General features: G+C 49.1%; 1 protein-coding gene across 5 annotated transcripts in view; it reads right to left on the bottom strand.

The window, feature by feature from the left end:
* Positions 1–8,820: 8,820 nt before the first annotated feature.
* Positions 8,821–19,285, bottom strand: part of lmo3 (LIM domain only 3) — a 49,921-nt gene continuing 39,456 nt past the window's right edge. For all 5 annotated transcript variants that reach the window (XM_086201279.1, XM_086201276.1, XM_086201278.1 and 2 more), the window contains one exon: positions 8,821–11,258. In XM_086201279.1, the coding sequence (XP_086057405.1) occupies positions 11,153–11,258 (106 nt within the window). In that variant the 3' untranslated portion in view covers positions 8,821–11,152. The remainder of the gene's footprint in view (positions 11,259–19,285) is intronic.

The following is a 19,285-nucleotide window of genomic DNA, read 5'->3' as shown; positions in this document are numbered from 1 at the left end:
CTGCATAAAATGCTGATGCGGCCCCCCCCCCCCCCTTCCTCCCCCAGGTCTTTCTTCTCCATCTCTTCCCCGTGGCAATAGATCAGATTTCCTCCAGGGAAATCATTATTTGGCATCATTACCATTCCCAACTCTTTTATCTACTACCCCTTGTTTCCTCACTCCATCGCTTGATTAAGTTTAGGGAGGGGAGGAAAAAAGGGGGGGGGGGCCCTTCAACGGCTGCCCCACTGAATGGGTCTTGGAGGAGTTGTTGTGATTGGGATACTTTAAGAGTGTGGCTGCGTCTGACGGGACAGGTCCTTTTCCAGCCCGGATTCCAACTGAAACCCTGCTATGTGTCCGCGAGCGCCATGACGGCGGTTTATTGGTGACCAGCTGCAGCAGATGTTCCAGGTCAACCTTTATTAGCAATGCTAATGAATTTAGCAGGAGGCTGACGAAGCACAAGATGTTTGTTACAGCTGGACGTAACTTCTGAGCAGGGACTGTTGCTGCTGCTGTGGTACATCGTACTGCAGTCTTTAGTACATACTGGTACAACTGTGGCTGTACTGACTGAAGTAATAGTATAAAGTACACACTAAAGATTACTAAAACTGATCTAAAATGTTTAATTTTTGAACTGCACAAACATGTCAAGAATCCAGACCTCCCCTTAATTTGAGAAGAAAAACCAACCAAGGAAAATGTACATAAGAACAAGACGACAATGTGCCCAGAACAATGGATACACACGGAAAGAAAAAGCCATGAACCAGAATCATGTGATTTCCCTTTAACACTTTATAATCTATAAAAGATTTGAATGGAATGCGGCTACAACGTTGTCGTGCGATAAACGTTGCCACTGTTTACGGCGCCGCCTAGAAGTTTGTGAAGCCTTTAGAATTTTCTTTCTTTCAGCTTAAAAATCTGCTAAAACCTGAGCGGTTTGTCCATGCAGGTCTGAAAGACTCAACGGCAAAAAAAAAAATTCACCTCAACCGGAATTAAACTGCACACACACGCACACGCACGCACACACACACACACACACACACACCTGACAGTAACGCCAGCAGGATCTTCCACAAACATGCATGTTTGCTGGTTAGATTGTTGGTGATTAAATGCTTCAGCTCCTCAAGAACCAGATACACGTTTAGTTTGCTGAAGTGGAAATTCTCATTTCAGTAGGAAGAGCGAGTGAAAAGGAAATGTGCTTATCAGTTCTTCAGCTAAGAGCCCAAACTTCCTCTTTTCTTGGGAACACAACCGAAACTTACCGGTGGGCCACAGGAGAACATTGTGTTGTTAAAGGCTTAAATGGTTCTCTAGTCCCTTAATATTCCCTTTTGAAGTGCTTCCTTTTCATTTCAGGTCAATATTTCCCACAATGTGTGCTGCTGTTGTGTAAGCAACGCCACCGCTCTCCGCTCCCTTAATGGCCTCCAAATGATGAATGAAGTTTTCTGGATCTGAATTTGACTTTATTTGTAAAAAATATAAAAAGGAACACAAATCAACTGCAATTTAAGAACTGAGTCTTAATTTCAGCCATAGAGCTGCCAAATTATATTTTGTGTTTGGCAAACACTCAAACGTCCTGGCCCAACATTTGGCGTGACAGTCAGTCGTGCTGCGGTCGCCATGTAGATGAAATGCTGGGGTCTGAATATCAAATGGTTCCCTGAGTCCAACAGTCAGCACGAGGAAGTATTCTGAGGTGAAGCGTCAGTGGTCCTGGTGGGTCTCCGGCTCCTTGCCTGTGTTGACTCTTTGCTAACATGTCAATCACAGCTGTGACTCACGCGTGCAGCCGTGTCGCCGAGCCCCTAACCTGCTAACCCATGTCCTGTATTCATAATTCATGCTCGCCGTTTTGGTTTCTTTGTTGTCTCTGCAGGACGGCCCAGGTAAGTTAGGAGTGGAGCTGGGAGGCCTCGGGGTAGAGCCTCTGGCCACGGCTTTGGCCCGGCTGCTCTCCAGATACGCTCCAGCTCAACTGGTCTGCTCGCCTTCAAAGACGAATACAATCTCTCTCCCTCCGTCACCGGCTGCTCTCGCTCCCTCTCTCTCTGCCCACATATTCACCCAAAGTTATTAACACCCTGCAAACTCTGTATGCAGGTGTGCTGTTCCAAAATTTTGCGAGGCGGGAGGGGGGGGGGTCAAGTGGTCAAGGATGAGGCGGCCCAAAGAACCCTTTCGTGACTTCTCTGATGCAGACATTGCTACCGTTTTTTGCCAAACAAATGGTAGCAATGAGGCGTGATTTAAGAGAACGGGAAAATAAGTAAAGGCAGCACATAGGTGGTCGTGGGCAGCCATCTGCCACCGTAACTTCCCGATGGCGATGGGAGAAGACGCTAGTACAAGCTAACGGTGCAGTTTCTGGTGCTGGGTTTTCCTTCTCTGATGGCCCCACCTTCCTACTGACTTTAGTCCTGCTTTTTGATGGATTAGGCCTGAAGCGCTCTCAGCCTCGGCAGCCCTCTGCGGACCACCTTGGCCTCTCAGGCTGGGGTGTGCCAGGGTATTAGGGGTGTCAGGTTCCGTGACGGGACGGTGAGCAGTAATTACAGCAATGCCCCGGCCCCCGTCAGCATCCCTTGTGTCAGTTGGACAGTGCTGGATTGGCAGGAGAAGCTCCATCCCCGGAGTCTCCAGAGGACCCATTAGGATGGAGGCCCGGCGTCCTGATCAAGCCAGCCCCTGCGCTCTTCCACGGCACAATTACAGCTCTGTCTGCTCATTTGTGGAGCTCACTGTTATTGTTAGCGTTACCTCAGTCCACAGCCTCCTTAGTAACGCACTCAGTAGTGAGAGCGTGCAGGTCCACAGTCACCAGGGTGAGACGTGCAGGGTGAGTTAATGATGGAAGTTATGTCCATGTGATAGAGATCTGATTGGAGGAGAGCTGACCTTGTGGTGTACTCAACCTATTCCTATTCAGTCTGCAGATTGGGTAACATACTTTCATTCTAATTATGTCTCTTCCTCACTGTGCACGATGCCAACTGGAGCAGTGAGCGCAGTCCTTTTTCCTTGGTGATCACCTTTCCTCAGGTAACTTGACAGTGATGGAACAATATTTGAAACTTCTTCCTGGCAAAAGAGAAAGTCGTTGGAGGAGGCCGAGAAGGTCAAGCGTGACGGCAGATGAAAAACCAGTCCTGAAGAGAGGGGGCGCTGAACTGACCGAGGTGAAGAGTCCAGCAAGCACCACAGCACCATCTGCCCTGCCAGTGCCCTCTGAACACAACCAGAACGCAGATCAAGTCGCCCAGGTGCTGATAGTTGTTCAGCACCTGGGCCTGACGGGTGCTGTCGAGGCCCCAAACCCTGGCAGTAACTATGGAAACGTCTAAAGGTTATCTGGAGGAGGGGCCACCCAGAGGAAAGCAAAACTCTCAACAATCTGAGCATCAGGGTCATAGCTGCTGAGACGGGGACCCCGGACCTTCCCTGCACCTCCAGATGCGCAGGCCGTGTCCTGTTTGTGTTGCCAAAATTTATGATGGAAGACTTGAAAATTGTGAAGTTTTTAAATGAGATGCAGCGTTGTTGGCACTGATAAAAGCGCTGTGAAGGCATGAGGATTGAATGCTCTGAAAAAACAAGCAGCACTTAAAGCATAATGGCCAGTTTAGGTTATAAAAATGACAACGGCTAAAACATGAAATCATACAGAAATGACGTGAAACAAGTGCAGGCGCCATTCAGGGGCCAATCCAAGCGTTAATCTACAGAGGCACTGGGATATTGGTTCTCGGGGCCCCGGTTGCTCTTCTAGTGTGTGGTGTCACATCAAGCCACGGCACCGACAGAACTGCTGGATCAGGTCAGATCTGCAGACGATGGAGAGGTCAGAGGTCAGGAGGAACGAGGCTCAAACAACCACCAGACGACCTCAGTTGGAGTCACGTTTGCTGCCCATTAATATTTCAAAAACAATTTCTAGCAAAACCGACATTGAGGTCACTGAGACAGCAAGAAGAGAAGTCCGGCTCGGCGCTGGACGCAGCAACGCTACCTGCATGGCGACGTCAGGAGGAAACCTCTGCTCGATGTTTCTCTGGTTGGCAAACGTGCAAAATGGCAGCCTGCCTCAGTGACGATGCAAGTTTGTGTTCTGTTGCGAGCGAGCTTGGAGGTTGGTGGCGTTTCATGCGTTAAGGTGGATGGTTCCGTTCCACCAGTTTACCCGTGACAACAGGAGCCGCGCCTGAACCGAAGCAGCTTCACATCACAACACACTGAGAGTGTCCTTAATTGGATCCAACCGACAAAAACACCAGGATGTGCACAGGCCTCCATCATGTCCCACACACACTTGCTTCTCATCGCTGGCTTGTACTCTGAACTGGAAGTTTGTGAGTGTGTTTAGTGTGGAGGCAGGAGGCCTATTGCTTGCAGTATTTTCTAAAACTGCACCTCTGTTTATTGCTGATACACACAGTTCTCCTCAGATCCCCCATCTGCCCTGTTTGATTACACTCATCCTCCAGAGAGAGAGAAGGGAGAGAAAGGAGGGGGGGAGAGAGAGGGAGGGGGTGGAGCGCCTTTGAGTCTCTCCCACCGTTTCCCTCAACAAAATAAGACGTTTCATTGCACAACGCTTCGCTACCAAACGAGCTGGGTGGGTTGGAAACTGAGAGAAAATTGCCTTTTCAATAATCTGCTTCTTGATTTTTTTCTCGTTTTCCCCTCCTGAAAGGTTTTCTGAAGGTTATTGTTGAGAATAAGGCAGCTCCTGCCCCCCGCAGATGACAATCATCTTTCCAATTTGTTTGAGATTAGGTCATATGGAAACAGCGCATCATAAACACACAGGTTCGGCACGCTGGCGAGGGTGGCGTTGTTTCCCTCTGTTCTGGGAGCATCCAGCCTTGATTGCCATGACACTGGCTGTGGGAGAAACCCGGGGAACAAACAAACAAAATCCACAGATCTGTTACTAACTGGGAGAGGGGGGGGAGGGAGGGGGGGAGGGAGGGAGGGAGGACCCCCCCCCCCCCGCCCCCAAAGCAGCGTGACCCCACTGGATGTTTGATTTGCAGCTCGATCAGAAAACTCACTGTGGCTTCGTTTCTTTTGATTCATCATAAATCACATCTGAGCCTCCACTACGGCGGTGCTGACATCACGAGAACACTAACTCCTCCGTACACCCACGTCTTCCGCCGAGGCACCTCAGTGACCCGGCGTGCGCACCTTCCGCTGGTCACTGTGTGTTGTGGGTTGCTGTAATTCTCCTCGCATGGTTGAGCTGGTGGACGCAGGCCTAAACAGGCATCTGGTAGACGTTACCCTCCTACATCAAAGCAGATCTCTGAGACCTCGATGCCGGCAGGATCTTGCAGCCGGACTGCACCCAGATCAGATTTGTGAGCGACTGAAAGTGTAACTGCACAATCAGCAGCATGATTATGTCTCAGAATAGCATCATTTACTGGAGCCGCGACTCCCACGCTGGGCACATGCACCCCTACGTTTGGTTACACCTGCAATCCCTGATCCCGTATCTCAGGATCTTGTGTAATTTCGCTGTTGCGTTCTGCTCAGACCCGCCTCCCTCCTCCTGCGATTGGCTCTGACCCCCGGGCATCTACACGCCTGAAGGCGAAAGGCTGTAGCCAATCAGAGAAGGACGCAGGAAGTTTCTGCTCCTTTCAGAACCCAACCAGGTTCGTGTTCTTTTCCTTTTTTTTTTTTTTTACGTTTAAAAATTGATCACCCATCACTCAGTTGATTGGGAGAATATTGCAGCTTCTTTTCCCGTCAAACGCAGCAGAGGAACTTCCCCTGAGCGTCCGTCAGCATGGCGGGTGATGGGTGAATCGTCCCTTTAACCGTATTGCTGGCAACCACACGCCTGGGCACAGGAACAGGTATGAGCACGATGTCACATCCTGGAGAGACACGTTCTACTCCGTGCACATGCAGTCCCACGTGGGCGTCGACATAAACAGGAAATTGATCAGCTGGAGGCCGATTCTTCAGATGGACTGAAGCTGGCACCGCAGCGGTGATGACACACGGAGTCAAAGCGCTGAGGACTAAAGTCAAACAGTTTAAAGTCCAGTCAGTTTTACACAGCGAACATCTCAACAAACATTTCTTTGTTTTAATGATCCCCCATGGATCAGTCAGAGAAATATTGGCAAGTATCAGATGGGGCCTTTCCGTTCATCGATGGGTGGAAAGACCCGGAGGGGGTGTTTAACTGGAGGTGCCGTGATGACGGACATGAAGCCGATGGTTCCGCAGGCGCGGCTGAGTCTGACAGGAGAAGCGGCGTCTGATACCAGCAGCTGCGTTGCATGGTGTTGTTTCCCAGCTCGCGGGGAGCCGGCTGGCTGCAAGTCTCGATTTAGTGTGAAGGTGGTTATGCCCTCAAGAACAGTTCCGACCAGGTTTAATAGTCCTGCACCGACGGAACGTCTCCGCAATTAGTCATCGCAAACTTACGAGCCAAAACTCCGGCACAAAGAGCCAGAGAACGTTGTCTTACGTTGGTCTTTGTCGTATTCTTTTCATAGAACTTGCATCATCATTTGTTTTGCCTGCACCAGCCTGTGATTGGTGAATCAGAAACGGTGACCACCGTGTTGTGTGCCGTTACCCAGAGCTGACTAATCTTTCAGATGCTTGTTCTCAGATGGGTCTTATACTCAAATCAGAACAAAAATACCAAAGTCCATTATCCCTGCAATAAAGAGCTAATGACCCAACAACAGGAATATATTTGCCAGGGCGCCCATCTCCTTGAAAGGGCCAAAGGATAAGGAGTCATTAAAGCAGTGTTATCTGGTCTAGATAGCATTGGCATGTCTGTAAAGATCATTATTTTTGCCCCTGGAGCCGTTTGGCAGAGGAGAGCAGGACTAACTGCACACCCAGCGCTAACTTCAGGGTCAGCTGTAACACAGGGATGAAGACGCTAACGATACACAGCCTGGCAGCTAATGCTTTTTCTAAATGCTCTTAATGACTGCGGATTCTAATGTGGGAGAGTTCGGGCTCTCTTGTTTTTCTTTGTGCTTGGTCAGCTCGCTGTTGCTGCCAGCGACACGGCCGAGTTGGTGCTTTTTAATTGTCTTTACTTTTCTCAGGGTTCCCACTTCTTTGTCGTGCCGAGGCCTTCGGAGGGGCGAGTGCTCCAAATTTTAAAAGGGGCACACGGAGAAGAGCAGAACCTTCAGAACACGTCATCTCGCACAAAACTGCATTATCCTCTCGCTGTCACGGTAAAACCAGAGTGAATCAAAATCAGGTCAAACGTTGCTCATTACTTCTTTCTTTGTCACAGTGAAAGAACGACCAAAGTTGGATAAGAGGGCCATGAGGCCGGTGAGTTTTTGTTTGCGAGACATTCATCGAACCAGTGGGACAGCTAACGTTATGCTAGCAAGGTGCAGGATTAATCACATGGCGTGCAAATATGAGGTGGCGGTCTGTGTCACCAACTCCTTTAAAGTTTCACGAACAAATCATCAGATCACCTTTTACCTCGAGAGTCGGAGGTTGGAATTTGGCGCGATGTCACACCTGAGTTTGTGTCTCAAAAGTAGAAATTGAGAAGTACAAAACCACACAACTGCATGAAAAAGTCCTCGCAACAGAGAGAAGATGAACAGCTCTGTGTGCACGGCTGATTTAATGGGACACAAGAAGTCAATAATTGATGAAAAAACAGAACAGGCTGTCAAGAGTGTATTGAATGAAGAGGCCAGTGTGTGTGTGTGTGTGTGTGTGTGTGTGTGCGCTCAAAAAACAAACGCTCCTTTATCCCTCTGCGCGTCGTAGTGGTGCAAGTGGCCATCACGTTGTGTTGCATCATCTCTGACGCCAGGCGCCACGCCGCTAATGATGCTACGCTACCAGCTGCAGGATTGAGGGGTTAACTCCTGACTCGGGAGCAGCTGAACCATAATAACACATGACACATGTCTGCCATTAGTGAGAATTCTCCCTATGGTTGCCACGCTTTCTTTTAATTTGACGAGCCTGTAATCTCCATCTACTCGGAGTGTTTTCATCTACTCAAGGACTTTCAACAGCTTGAGCCTAATCAAAGAGTTTCTCTCTCTTCTCTGGATAAGGAAATTCAATTAGCTTAATTGGTCTGGATATTATGCTCTGTAATGTGATGGAAGCACGGCTTTCAACAAACTTCGCAGGGCACTTTGGAAGCACCTCGCTAATTAGAGCAATAACTTTAATCCAAATGTTTTACCTCAACATTTCACATGATTCTAAATTGAAATCCAGGTAATTAGTAGAATCAACCCATGAGGAGGGAGCTAGCGCCGTCTTGAAGGCAGCTAACGGCAAAGTATAACTGAAGCGTTCCTCCCGTTCCATGCTTGACACATAACGGGACCGAAAATAGAAAATTCACTCCTCCTTCTGACAAGATGAAAGCGTCGTGTATTTAAGAGGAAAAGGTGAAGATCTGGTTTGAGCGGGGATTTCGACCCTGCAACCAAGCGTCTCTGTTGTCTCTGCTGCTGCTTGTAAAAATCCCCTTTTCACTTTTGTTCTGATAGCAAAGAGCTCACAAACTGAAGGAATGATTGCAGACTTCAGATCAATCATATATCATGGGCTGCAACATGCTCTGCTGGGTAGGGTAATAGACAGGGAAGCAGCTTTTTCTGGTGGCTGGTTTGCATCTAATTCTGTGCCCTTGAGCTAGATACTTAACCTTAGCTGCTTCAGCAAACACACGGCCTGATAAATGAAAGCGTAAACTTTCTGCAGATATAAATCTCTCCTGACAAACAAACTTACAAGAATGAGATTAAAGAAAAAGACCCCACACTCGCTGTAACACAATAAAACTGTATTACATTTGTGCTTAAAATTATTACAATTACAGTATTTACAAGCGTTGTCCTAAAAATAAACATCTCATGCTGGATGACACATAAAAAGAAATCATTGTACAATAGCAAGCAAAAATGAATATTTCTTTTATGTACACCCACAATTTACAAATGTTGTTTTTTTTCCAGCTAATTAATGCTGAGCGCCGTTGCACGCGCTCAGATGCTGATATTTAATACTGAAAGATCAAAGATGTGTTTTGTTCTCTGCAGCCGTCAGGCCCGGGATGATCGACGATCTGCCGCCGCCGCCGGATCCACGACATCATTGACCGGATTCAAGTATCAGCACGTCGAACGATGCCAAATTTTGGACAACAGGGTGATGCACTGAATGTTTATCAAATAAATAGTGTACAAAAACCCCCCCCAACACCCCCATCAATTCTCTACAACTGCTACGACGACCCGCCGCCTCCAGCACTTCAGCTTCTCAATAAATAAGGACGACTGCTTCCACGAGAGAGCAAAGGTTTCCCCAAGAAGCGGCTCTGAATGAAACCGACACGCCGTCAACATCCGTCGGCGGGTGAAGTTCTGGTCCGTGTCGTATTAGTGTTTTGGTCACATGGTGTCAAGCGGTAAACGCGGTAAGATGTGAGTTGAGTTGTTAGCTCAGGTGTTAGCGTTGCTGCTCAGACCAAAGCACTTTCTGAGAGGGCCGATTCACCTGGGAGCCCAAGGTGAATCGGCGCGTGATGCAAATGATGCTGATTTGTGTACCAGAGTTGCAAACTTGATGCCAAACGTCGCCGCTCGGATCCAAACTGTCAGGAAACGTGTTTTATGAGCTGTCGGTGACGCGACGACCACAAACCAGCACGATGGCGCAGTCGAAGCCTGTGGACGAAGAACCTCCATCCCAGCTGATGAGTCACAGCCCAACACTTCCATCCCAGCTGCGATTATGGAGTCGTGTCATTTATGAAACAGACTCCAGTCTTGGCTTTCTGAAGAATTCGTGACTTGAGTGACAGAAAAGATGAAGCAGTCAAGTTTTCCGACGTTTCCTGTTCTTTGCGTTTGTTCTGAACACAACTTCCTGATGGTTCGGTCTCGAGCAGCTCAGGAGGGAAACTCTCTGCTCACTGCTCACCAGCAAACCTCCAGATGTGTCGGCTTGGATACGGTGATCAGTTTTCACTGAAAACGGATATCTGCTGATTGGGAAATGAGATCGATAAAAGTCCAGACTGACGACGAGCTGGAAAAGAGCGCCGTGATTTCCCTCAAAGGTGGTGGGCGTCGTGGAGCCCTGGAGCCACCAGAGGCGCTCTTCTGCTGGTAGGCATGACGGTGGTACAACTTGTTCCCTCACTTGACGTCCTCATGGCCATGAGACGTAAATCAATTTAACCGTTTTCATTTTATTTTTTAAGGTAAATCTCACTGATGAATTGAAATTTCATACCTTATGGCCTCAAAATAGCTAAGTGGTGGGAACAAGTTATACCTGGTGGACCCTACCTGTATACGTCCTCCCCTCTCGCTTCTCCAGGGCTCGGCTCATTCAATTTTTTTTAAAATCCGTGAGTGTGAATTCATACTAATGTGTGTGTGTGTTGTGTTTTATTCATTCAGAGAAAATCACTGATGTGTGTTTGTTTGCTCCGTCAGGTTCCGGCTGCTGGGACCAGCAGACGAGGCCTCGCAAGACTGCAGGACAAACATGAAGAGTGGCTAGCGTGCGCACGCACGCACGCACACACACACACACACACACAGAGCAAATCATCAGTCAGTGTTTTTGCCGCTCTTCAGTTTACATTCGCTGTTTTAATCTGACGACGTCCAGTAAAAAGGTCTGTATCTCAAAATGACATTGATTGACAAACACCTCAGTGTCTCTTCCATTCAAGTAGAAGCTGTTGGGCTGCAGTCAGGTGGGACTCGCCGCTCCTCCACAGACGAGGCCAGACGATACTGCATTGTAAATTTCTCTCCAACAACCAGGAGATGCTGTCGGTAAAAACTTGCTCGGAGGGACGAGGCAGCGTCCGCCAGTCACGGACAAATGGACAAACTTTAGATTCATACGTGTAGTCCGCCGGCCTCCGGGACCTCTCCCTGCCACGCCGCAGTCTCTATGGCTATTCTGTACAGCAGAGCACCTCCCCTCCCCTCCCAGGGAGGCTTCATTATGTACACGTGGGGGACGGGACCTCGACAGGAAGCAGTAGTGCTTTTGTTGTGTGATTGCAAGCTCTCCTTCAGTCTCTCTCTTTCTCCCACTCCTCCGCTTCCTCCTCCTTTTCCTCTGTGTCGGCCTACGAAGGTCAGCGGACCTGCGGAGCATAGCCCTCCTTCATCAGCCCCTCCTCATAGTCTGTCTGGCACAGGATCATGTTGTTCTTCAGGAAAAACTTGTCTCCCACACAAAACCTGCACAACACAAAGAGGCAGAGGGGGGGGTTTACATAAGCATCAAAGCAAGAATCTCATCATTAATACGGAGCTGTAGGCTAGCAGGCCTAGCTGGCTGCAGCACTAGCTTCCTGACAACAGTTCTACCTTAGCTACCGCTGCAGCGCTGAGCATGTGCAGACGGCCGTCCTCCAGCAGGCCGGTAGACGGCAGCTAACAGGGCTTCAGGGAAGGAGATGCAGATGGAATCATCACGGTTTTAGCCCACTGAGGTTCGCCTGCACCTGCAGCGGTTACCCAGCGCGGCGCCGTCCCGCTCCCGTCACGAGGGGCCACAGTTACGCTTGACCTTTCAGTGCAGCGCCAAGTGGAGATTATGTTGAACGAGAGGTAACTCTCGCTGTATTGTCCTGAGGGGGGCTTATCTCCCTCAACGCTCAGGTTGGACAAGGTCGGCAAGCGCCGGTGCCAGTGTTTACTGGTGGGGGGGTGGGTGGGTGGGGGTGGTGACAGTCAGTCTCGCCTCTGTTTGACTTCCCAGGATGCTAAGAATGCCGAGTTGAGTGCCGAGAGCAGCGGATGGAGCTCAGGTACCTGATGAGCTCGGCCAGCGTTTATTCAGGGCTGGAGGGCAGATCCAGAGCGTGATTTGTTCCATCCACCTGGGACCAATTAACAGACACCAGCACAAAACAGCAAAAACTCCGAGTGTGTGTGTGTGTGTGTGTTTTTAAAGAAAGCAAATGTTTAAAGACAGAATTGATAATCAGCTGCACACTCAGTTCAGCCTCTGCAATTTGTCAACTTTGGCGTGGAGGAAGAACCGAGCTGAGAGGAGCCATTCTGGGTCAAGTTGTTCCTCCACTTTCTTGACTCGGGGACCAAAGGACGCGCGGCGACCAGCGTACGTCTCCTGATGTCCTCACGGTTGCTGCTGATGTTGGATGTAACACCACGTTTCCACCATGTTGCGTGAACCTCCAGAACTCCTTCCTCCTTCTTTCCAGTATGTTGAAAACATTTAGCTTCTGCTGCAGGGGTCAGGCCGAGCGTGAACGGCGTGCTAAGTCAAACAAGCTAACGGCTCGTGCAGCATCTCTGTGGGGCAGCGGGATCTTCTACGCGCTCGACGCCAATCATCTCTGGATTCTACTGCTTATTCGGGGTCGGAGGCCCGCGCTCGTGTACTACTACACTACTGATACGTTCACTTCTCACTTCATGCTGTGCTGCCTTCCAACAACGTAGTAACAGTGATAAAATCGGGTATTGAGTCTCTTGGTCACATGACAGGGAAGCTGATGGAATAAACTGAATTCAAATATCAACTGAACATGAAAGTCACAATTTTCAGCCTTAAACTTCTAGAGCCTCACAGGCGCTTGAATATTAAAAATAAAGGTGGTTCAGGTAGGTGGAGGTAGGAATGTCTGCCGGGCTTTGTTGCATGGAAGCCCGATCAGCTGGTCGTCAGTTTAAATACACGCAGGAAAACTGAAGTGTCACCTTTTGGCGTTTTGGACACAGAACGGTGATGAAAATGTTCCTCGCAGGTGGTGGGAGCACTAAAATACACATGAACCCCGAGCAGCGGCGATGAGGGGTGCAGTAAAGATCTGAGCCTCGGCGTCACTGGATCCCATGATGCGAGAGCAAATCAGAGACAGCGGCCAACCCACTCCTTCCTGGTGTTCACACGTCCGCCCTGGTCTGAATCACCGGTCAGGACATGAAAGCTGCTGATCTAAAGGAATTAATTTGGCTTTAAAATGTGAGGACAAAAGAGGCCGAAGAGTCAACGTGTAGGGACGCCATCAGGAACCTGAGGCAACAAACGCAAGGACAGGAACCTCGCAGGACTGCAGACTCATTTTTCTGTAAGTAGAAGGTCACGGAACTGAACACTGAGGTCGCGACCTCTGACATCAGAGGGCCGCTGTTATGGTGAATAAAATGTGATTAAATGAGAGTTCTCGGGTCGGCAGACGTGTTCCTCACACGCAGAACCCGTGTGCGTCCGTGTGTCTCCAGTCAGCTGTGCTTCATGTTCTCCAGTATGTCCTCCTGTGTAACTGACACGTTCTCCCCTAGAACCTATTATTGCCTGTCTTTACTGACACTGTGTCCACTCCCACTTAAGCTTCATCTCACCCTTTATTTTTTACTCTCTCTCTCCTCCAGCAGGATTACTCCCTCCCTCCTCTCCCTCCCTCGCCCTCCTCCTCCTCACGGCTCTTATCCTCGCCTTCCACTTATTTCACACAGCCAAATTGTTTCTGCTCGGTGAAATGTCAACAGCATATGTGACATCTGTGTACCAATTATGATGAGGATATTACACTTGGCCTATCACAGCCGTGTCTAATAAAGGACCCTGTGTAGCAGCGCCGCTTCCAGTTTACAAAAAACAATCGCAGGCTCCATCTTCCATACATCACTCTATTAGAGGCTGCTCAGGGACTGGTTTTCTGCTGCTGACTTTCAATATAAATCCCAGTATTTGCCAGTTGGGCCACTGAGGATGAATGGAACACGGAGATGACTCGACACCACCGGCTCTTACAAGTACAACATTACGTAGCTGCAACACTTCATGAATCTTTTCTGTCTTCGGACGTGGAAATAATCTCCCAGCTCAGCGGCTGCGTAGGAACCAGGCTTCCTGCAGGACTTTTTCAACAAGGACAACAGGACAATTTCAAATCCACATGAGGAAGAGGTGAAAGGTGTGAAGGATCTGAGGAATCCCAGAGTGCATTTACAGACAGCAAACATGAAGATGGTTGGAGTTTACCAGCCAACACTCGTCATCAACGCCTCTCTCCGAGTGAACTGGAGCATTAAAGGAAGACCCGAGGAGTTCTGGGTGACGCTTCCATGTGACTGCAGACGAACGTGGACTCAGGATGTGCGTCTGCCGGTGGCTTGGTGTTGTTCTGACCTCAACTGTGACTCCCTGTACCTGAAATTCCTAATTTGAGTATTTGACAAGCCATCGCCGAGCACTCGGACCTGACACTGAAAACTTTCCACATCCTCCTGGTGTTTTTAAGGCCTGTAATTCAGATTGTTGGATTTTAGACCTTTAAGGATCTGTGGTCTGATTTTACAAAGCGTGTGTTTTTAGACACGACCCACAGATAAAATATAATGGAAGGAGGTCATTCACATTTGAGACTTTCATTCATACGAATGTAAAAGAGAATCCAGCTGCGAATGAAAGCCTCAGCTCTGAGTGCTCCGGGTCCAGAGTCTCCACCTGTGTCGTCTGATCCAGAGATCCGTGATGTCTTTCACATCCGATCATTTCGGAATCTTTGCAAGTGTGCAAGAACGACACCACCAATAAACCACCATCAGCCACCGGGCAAATCCGCCAACATCACGTCTTTGTCACGTTGTCCTCATCCTGATACTGTATAGATATGTACTGATAACAACAGAATTCAGGTTGGAGGGAGACTTTGTGATGCAACCGATCGCCGGTGATCCATCTGGCACGTAAACGGCACGGATGTGGTCTGTTGCTATTCTTGTGCCCCCCCTTCTTTTTCGGTCAAACGTTGTCATATCTCTGACTGTGCCGAAGGACGATGTCATCGTCATTAGTAAGCCCAATTACCAAACTCTGACTGTTGCTCCAGCTGAAGGAAGCAGCAGTTAATGAGCACGACATCGTGGTTATTTAAAGATGTGGGCAGCCGCTCAGACGTGTGAGGAGCTGCTCTCATTTGATTATCGTGTCTCGACCCCGAGTGACCGCTCAAACCAGGACGCCGTTCATCTGAAGCCCGCTGATGCGTCACGTGCTGCCAAACCTGATCTCTGGCTGATTTGTTCTCTCCACGCTTTCAGGTTCAGGTCCATTCTTCCATTCGTCACATCCTGAAAACGCACCGTTGATGTGTTTCTGTCCAGTCCACTGGGACTCCAGGATGAAGTGAAAGTGTTTTGGTGGTGAAGGTGCTGGTCACCACACGCCTGATCTGACCAACACTCTGTCTCAGGGACACCGTGAGGGGAATATCGTCAAATTTGGCGAAACATTCTGCAGCGCGGTTGCATGATTCCACCCAAATATTTGAGTGCATCCGTGAGTCCCAGTGGTCGCCGGCTGGTTACCCCTCGCAGGAACAAGCACAGCTGGAGCGTCACATCTGTTCTCAGAGTCCGTGTGACTGCACACCCAAATCTAAACCCAACCGTATAGATGTCAGACTACAAGGCCTCTGCTGAATCCGCCCTCCCTCCCTTTACTGCCTTCACTTTCTTCCCTCTTTCTTCCTTCCTTTACTTAGAGGTGAGTGTGACTAATGAGTCTTCAGAGACCTCGTGCTGGAGGAGGCAGAGAAAGAATGGCTTCCACTGGCACACACTTAAAAGATGTACTGCGATGCCATCTATTTGCCTCGGAGGCCCGTGTTAACTAGAATAGTCACTTTCCACTCAAATGAAGAAACAGTGAGATTGTCAAAGTGAGAAAACAGTCCAAACTGCAGCAAATCTAATTACAGTTGGGATTCACACAGGTTCTCAAACACTTGGCCTATGAAGCCCATGCTTAATAGCAACCGCCTGCTGTAAATCTTGTCTGGCAGATTGCTGCCGGGCAATCACACAGCAACGGTGCAAGGACATGTTGAAGATGAGTTTTTCTTTGGGGAGTGTAATGTAGACAATATAGTTCCACATCTGGAAAGGAGAGGATCATCATTGTTATTTATTTTCAGGCTCCAGTTTGGTGCTTCAAACTCTCAGGTTTTAATTAAATCATTAACATTTCAGTCTGGATTTATGAAGCTCATCACAAACAGACGCCACGTTTCTCTGCTGGAACAGAGAGCCAAAGTAGCCAAAAGTCTCTGTCCTGAGGTCTCAGTTAAGTCGCTGCAGCTCTGCACGCCAGACAAAGACTTCCAACACTCTTCAGTCTCCTTGAAGGACCACTGGCCTCAACCGGCGCCGCCGCCCTCGCACAGAGGATGATCCACAGGACGGTTGCGCTCCTTCCCACTTGTTGTGAACAGAAACAAGCCAATGAGCCCGTTAACGCCAACTAGTGGCAGCGCAGGACGCCTGTGTGAGCGGTATCACCCCCGTCTTAGGGTAGTAGCCTATCCAAGTCTGAGATTCTGCTGAAACAACTTGTTTGTCACTTCTAGTTTAAGACTACAGTTTGTAGATTTTTCTGGTTCCTGGCAGCACGTAAAGAAGCCGATGAAATCGCTGCATGCAGCCGCTGCAGCCTTTATAGTAAATCGTTAAAGGACAAATAATTACAATGAGCGGCTCCCAACACGCCGGTCCCGTCAGCGTTAAACCCTGAATGAAGTCATGTTGAGCATGTAACCTGCTCATGTGCTGGGGTGGAACCGTGCAAACCTGCCAGTGGCGAGCAGGTCCTCTACAGGAGCGGCAGGAAACCGCCGGCGCTCCCGAGGTGGAGCTCGTACACAGTAATAACCCTTGATGATGTAAAAGTTTGAGCTTTAGCTGTGTGGCCCTGTGCAACAAGCAAAGAGCGTGCTGTTCCCTTTGAGGAGAAGGAAAACTACTGTGTCGTGTGTGGAAGGCTTTCCTACAGTATGTCAACGATCTCACTGCTGTTGGGAGCGACTTCTTAAAAACGTAGCAGCGTTTAACAACAGCGCACAATGGTCTTCAACAAGGGACATCGTGACCTGATGAGATGCAGCTGGGGGGCCCAGTGCGAGGCGTTATTCCACCATCGCCATCAGAGCAGGAAGGAAGGAGGAAAAGCCATCACTCATTTGTGTGTCACTCCTCATTTTTATTGTACACAGTGTTTTTCGCTCCACCTCCAGCAGCTCAGGATTAGGACGCGTGCTCTCTGGTAGCCGGGCTGCTCCGGCTCCGAGCTCTCGACACCAATCATACACCAAGTGACAACTGTGTCCCTTATTGCCTATTAGGCCCCTGTCTAACAAGCCTAACTCATGACATACAAGGCACCAGTGGCTGAGCTTAGCTGTGCTGAACCCAATTGGCGTCACTCTCTCCTTCCAAGGCTCCAGTATAGAGCCTCCCCCCCTTATCAGCACTGACCTGCCCCTGCACTGTCACCCATCCTGTTCTTCTCTGCTCCCCTCTACTCTAACCTTCCTCCAGCCTCCCCAGACTGTGGCCTCCAGCTCATCAGGGGGAAATTGGGCCAGCACTGGCTAGATGATGAGGCTGGACGACAGCCCCATCGATTAGCTGTCCCCCAGGGCTGATCTGTGGCTAACTGCTTGCTGGATGGAGGCTCATATCTCCTTCCTTATTCCCTCACCAACAGCCCTGCACTCCTCAGAACCAGCCTCCTGTTCCTTTTGGGTGCTTCCTTTTACCAGCTCAGGTAGGGAGAATAACAGGTCCAGCAAGTGGGAAGGTCACCACGGTAGATTTATGTCCAGTTTAACGGAGTAAGGCCACATTGGGCGCAGACATGAGGAATCAGAGCCAATGTAGAATCCTATATTTTCACTGGGAGACCAGCGACAGGAGCTATTCACTCCTCTCAGCTTGATACCATTTCAAAGTCATGCAGGGAGTGGAAAAGTGTGTGTGTGTGTGTGTGTGTGTGTGTGTGTGGGGGGGGCTTTCACTGTCTGGCAGATACACAAGTAAGATAACTGGTGAGGCTTTTCCATTTATCTTCTTCCTGAAGCTGGTTCAGCTCTCAGTGCTTTTTTCATGGCAGGCCAGAGTTTGCTGCAATTTAATGGTGATGATGACAAAGATGTGATCGCAGGTCATGATGTAAGTGACATGTCCACTCGCCGCGAACGGGCCAGCCTCCCCATCTCAGCCGCGCACTAATTGGCCCATCACTTAAGCAAGGCCCTTAATAGGGGAGCATGGCAATGACCATTAGACTCCTGGAGCGAATCCCTGATGAAATCAGAATAATCACTGGCCTGCAGTTCCCTGCTCTGTGGGATACACCAGGGTGGATGTACCCACAAAGGAGCTGATGGCGTGGATTGATACATGGAGGAGAGTGTGTGTGTGTGTGTGTGTGTGTGTGTGTGTGTGTGTGTGTTGGTGGGGGTGGGAGGCTGCTGTATGTTCATACTTGATTGTAGCAATTCAACCTTCAAACGCCAATTTGCGCTGCGGTTGACCTGCAGGAGCAACGGATAATTACACTGCGTGACCCCGGCCGACCTCGCGATCGCCTGCTCTGTTTATCAGATTTCACATTTTCTGACGATGTTCCACAGAGAAATCTCTGGGCCATTTGTGAGATGGATTAGATTGCTTTATTGAAGGGCCTGTCGGGGGATGGGAGGGGGGTCAATGGGGGCTTTCATGTTTGTTTGAGGCTGGGAAATGAGAGGGGACAGAGCTGGTGTGGATGAACAAGGCAGCAGATCGGTATGCCAGACAAAGAACTGCAGCCCATTTTCAGGCCGGCCGCGACGAGACGCTGAGAAACTACTCAGGGAATCTTAAGTGAGATCCCCTGACAGATCTCCAGCAGAGAGCATTTGATCTATCAGGATCTCGGCCTTGAGAAACCCACTTTATGATCTTTTCACGCCAGACGGCCGAGTGGCTCGTCCGTCTGGCTTTCAGGTGAAATTATGCAAATGTACTTCTGCAGATCAAGACAACACTTCTGATTCACACCCTCTCACTTTCAAGGTAGTAAAACTACGAAAATACACACCCACTTCACTCCAACCTGCTCAAGTTTAAAAGCACCACGCCTGCGGCGTCAGACTCAGTTCACGCTGGGAGATAATCACAAGACTTTGGTAGAAATCTGCAAAAATGTTTAGATTTTGACCTTTGAACCAAAGAGATTTCCAGGCTATTGAATCGTTTGCCATGTGACCACTCAAACGAGAGAGACGCGCACCAGAATGGTTATCAGTTATTTATGAAATTTTCTTTGTTAACCTTTATTTTACACACTCCAAGATGGAGTCTGAGACATGAGCAGTTCTCTGATTACAGGTACTTTTGGAAAATGTTCCCTCAAAGGCACATTTGTTACCTCAGAAATCCACCTTTTGACGAACAAAGAGAAAGGAAGC

This window comes from Aulostomus chinensis, chromosome 4, assembly GCF_037954235.1.
Source record: "Aulostomus chinensis isolate RoL2024-O1b breed Wild chromosome 4, RoL_Achi_v1.0, whole genome shotgun sequence".
NCBI lineage: Eukaryota > Metazoa > Chordata > Actinopteri > Syngnathiformes > Aulostomidae > Aulostomus > Aulostomus chinensis.
Note: the sequence above shows the minus strand (reverse complement) of the source record. Positions and strands in the feature narration are given on the sequence as shown.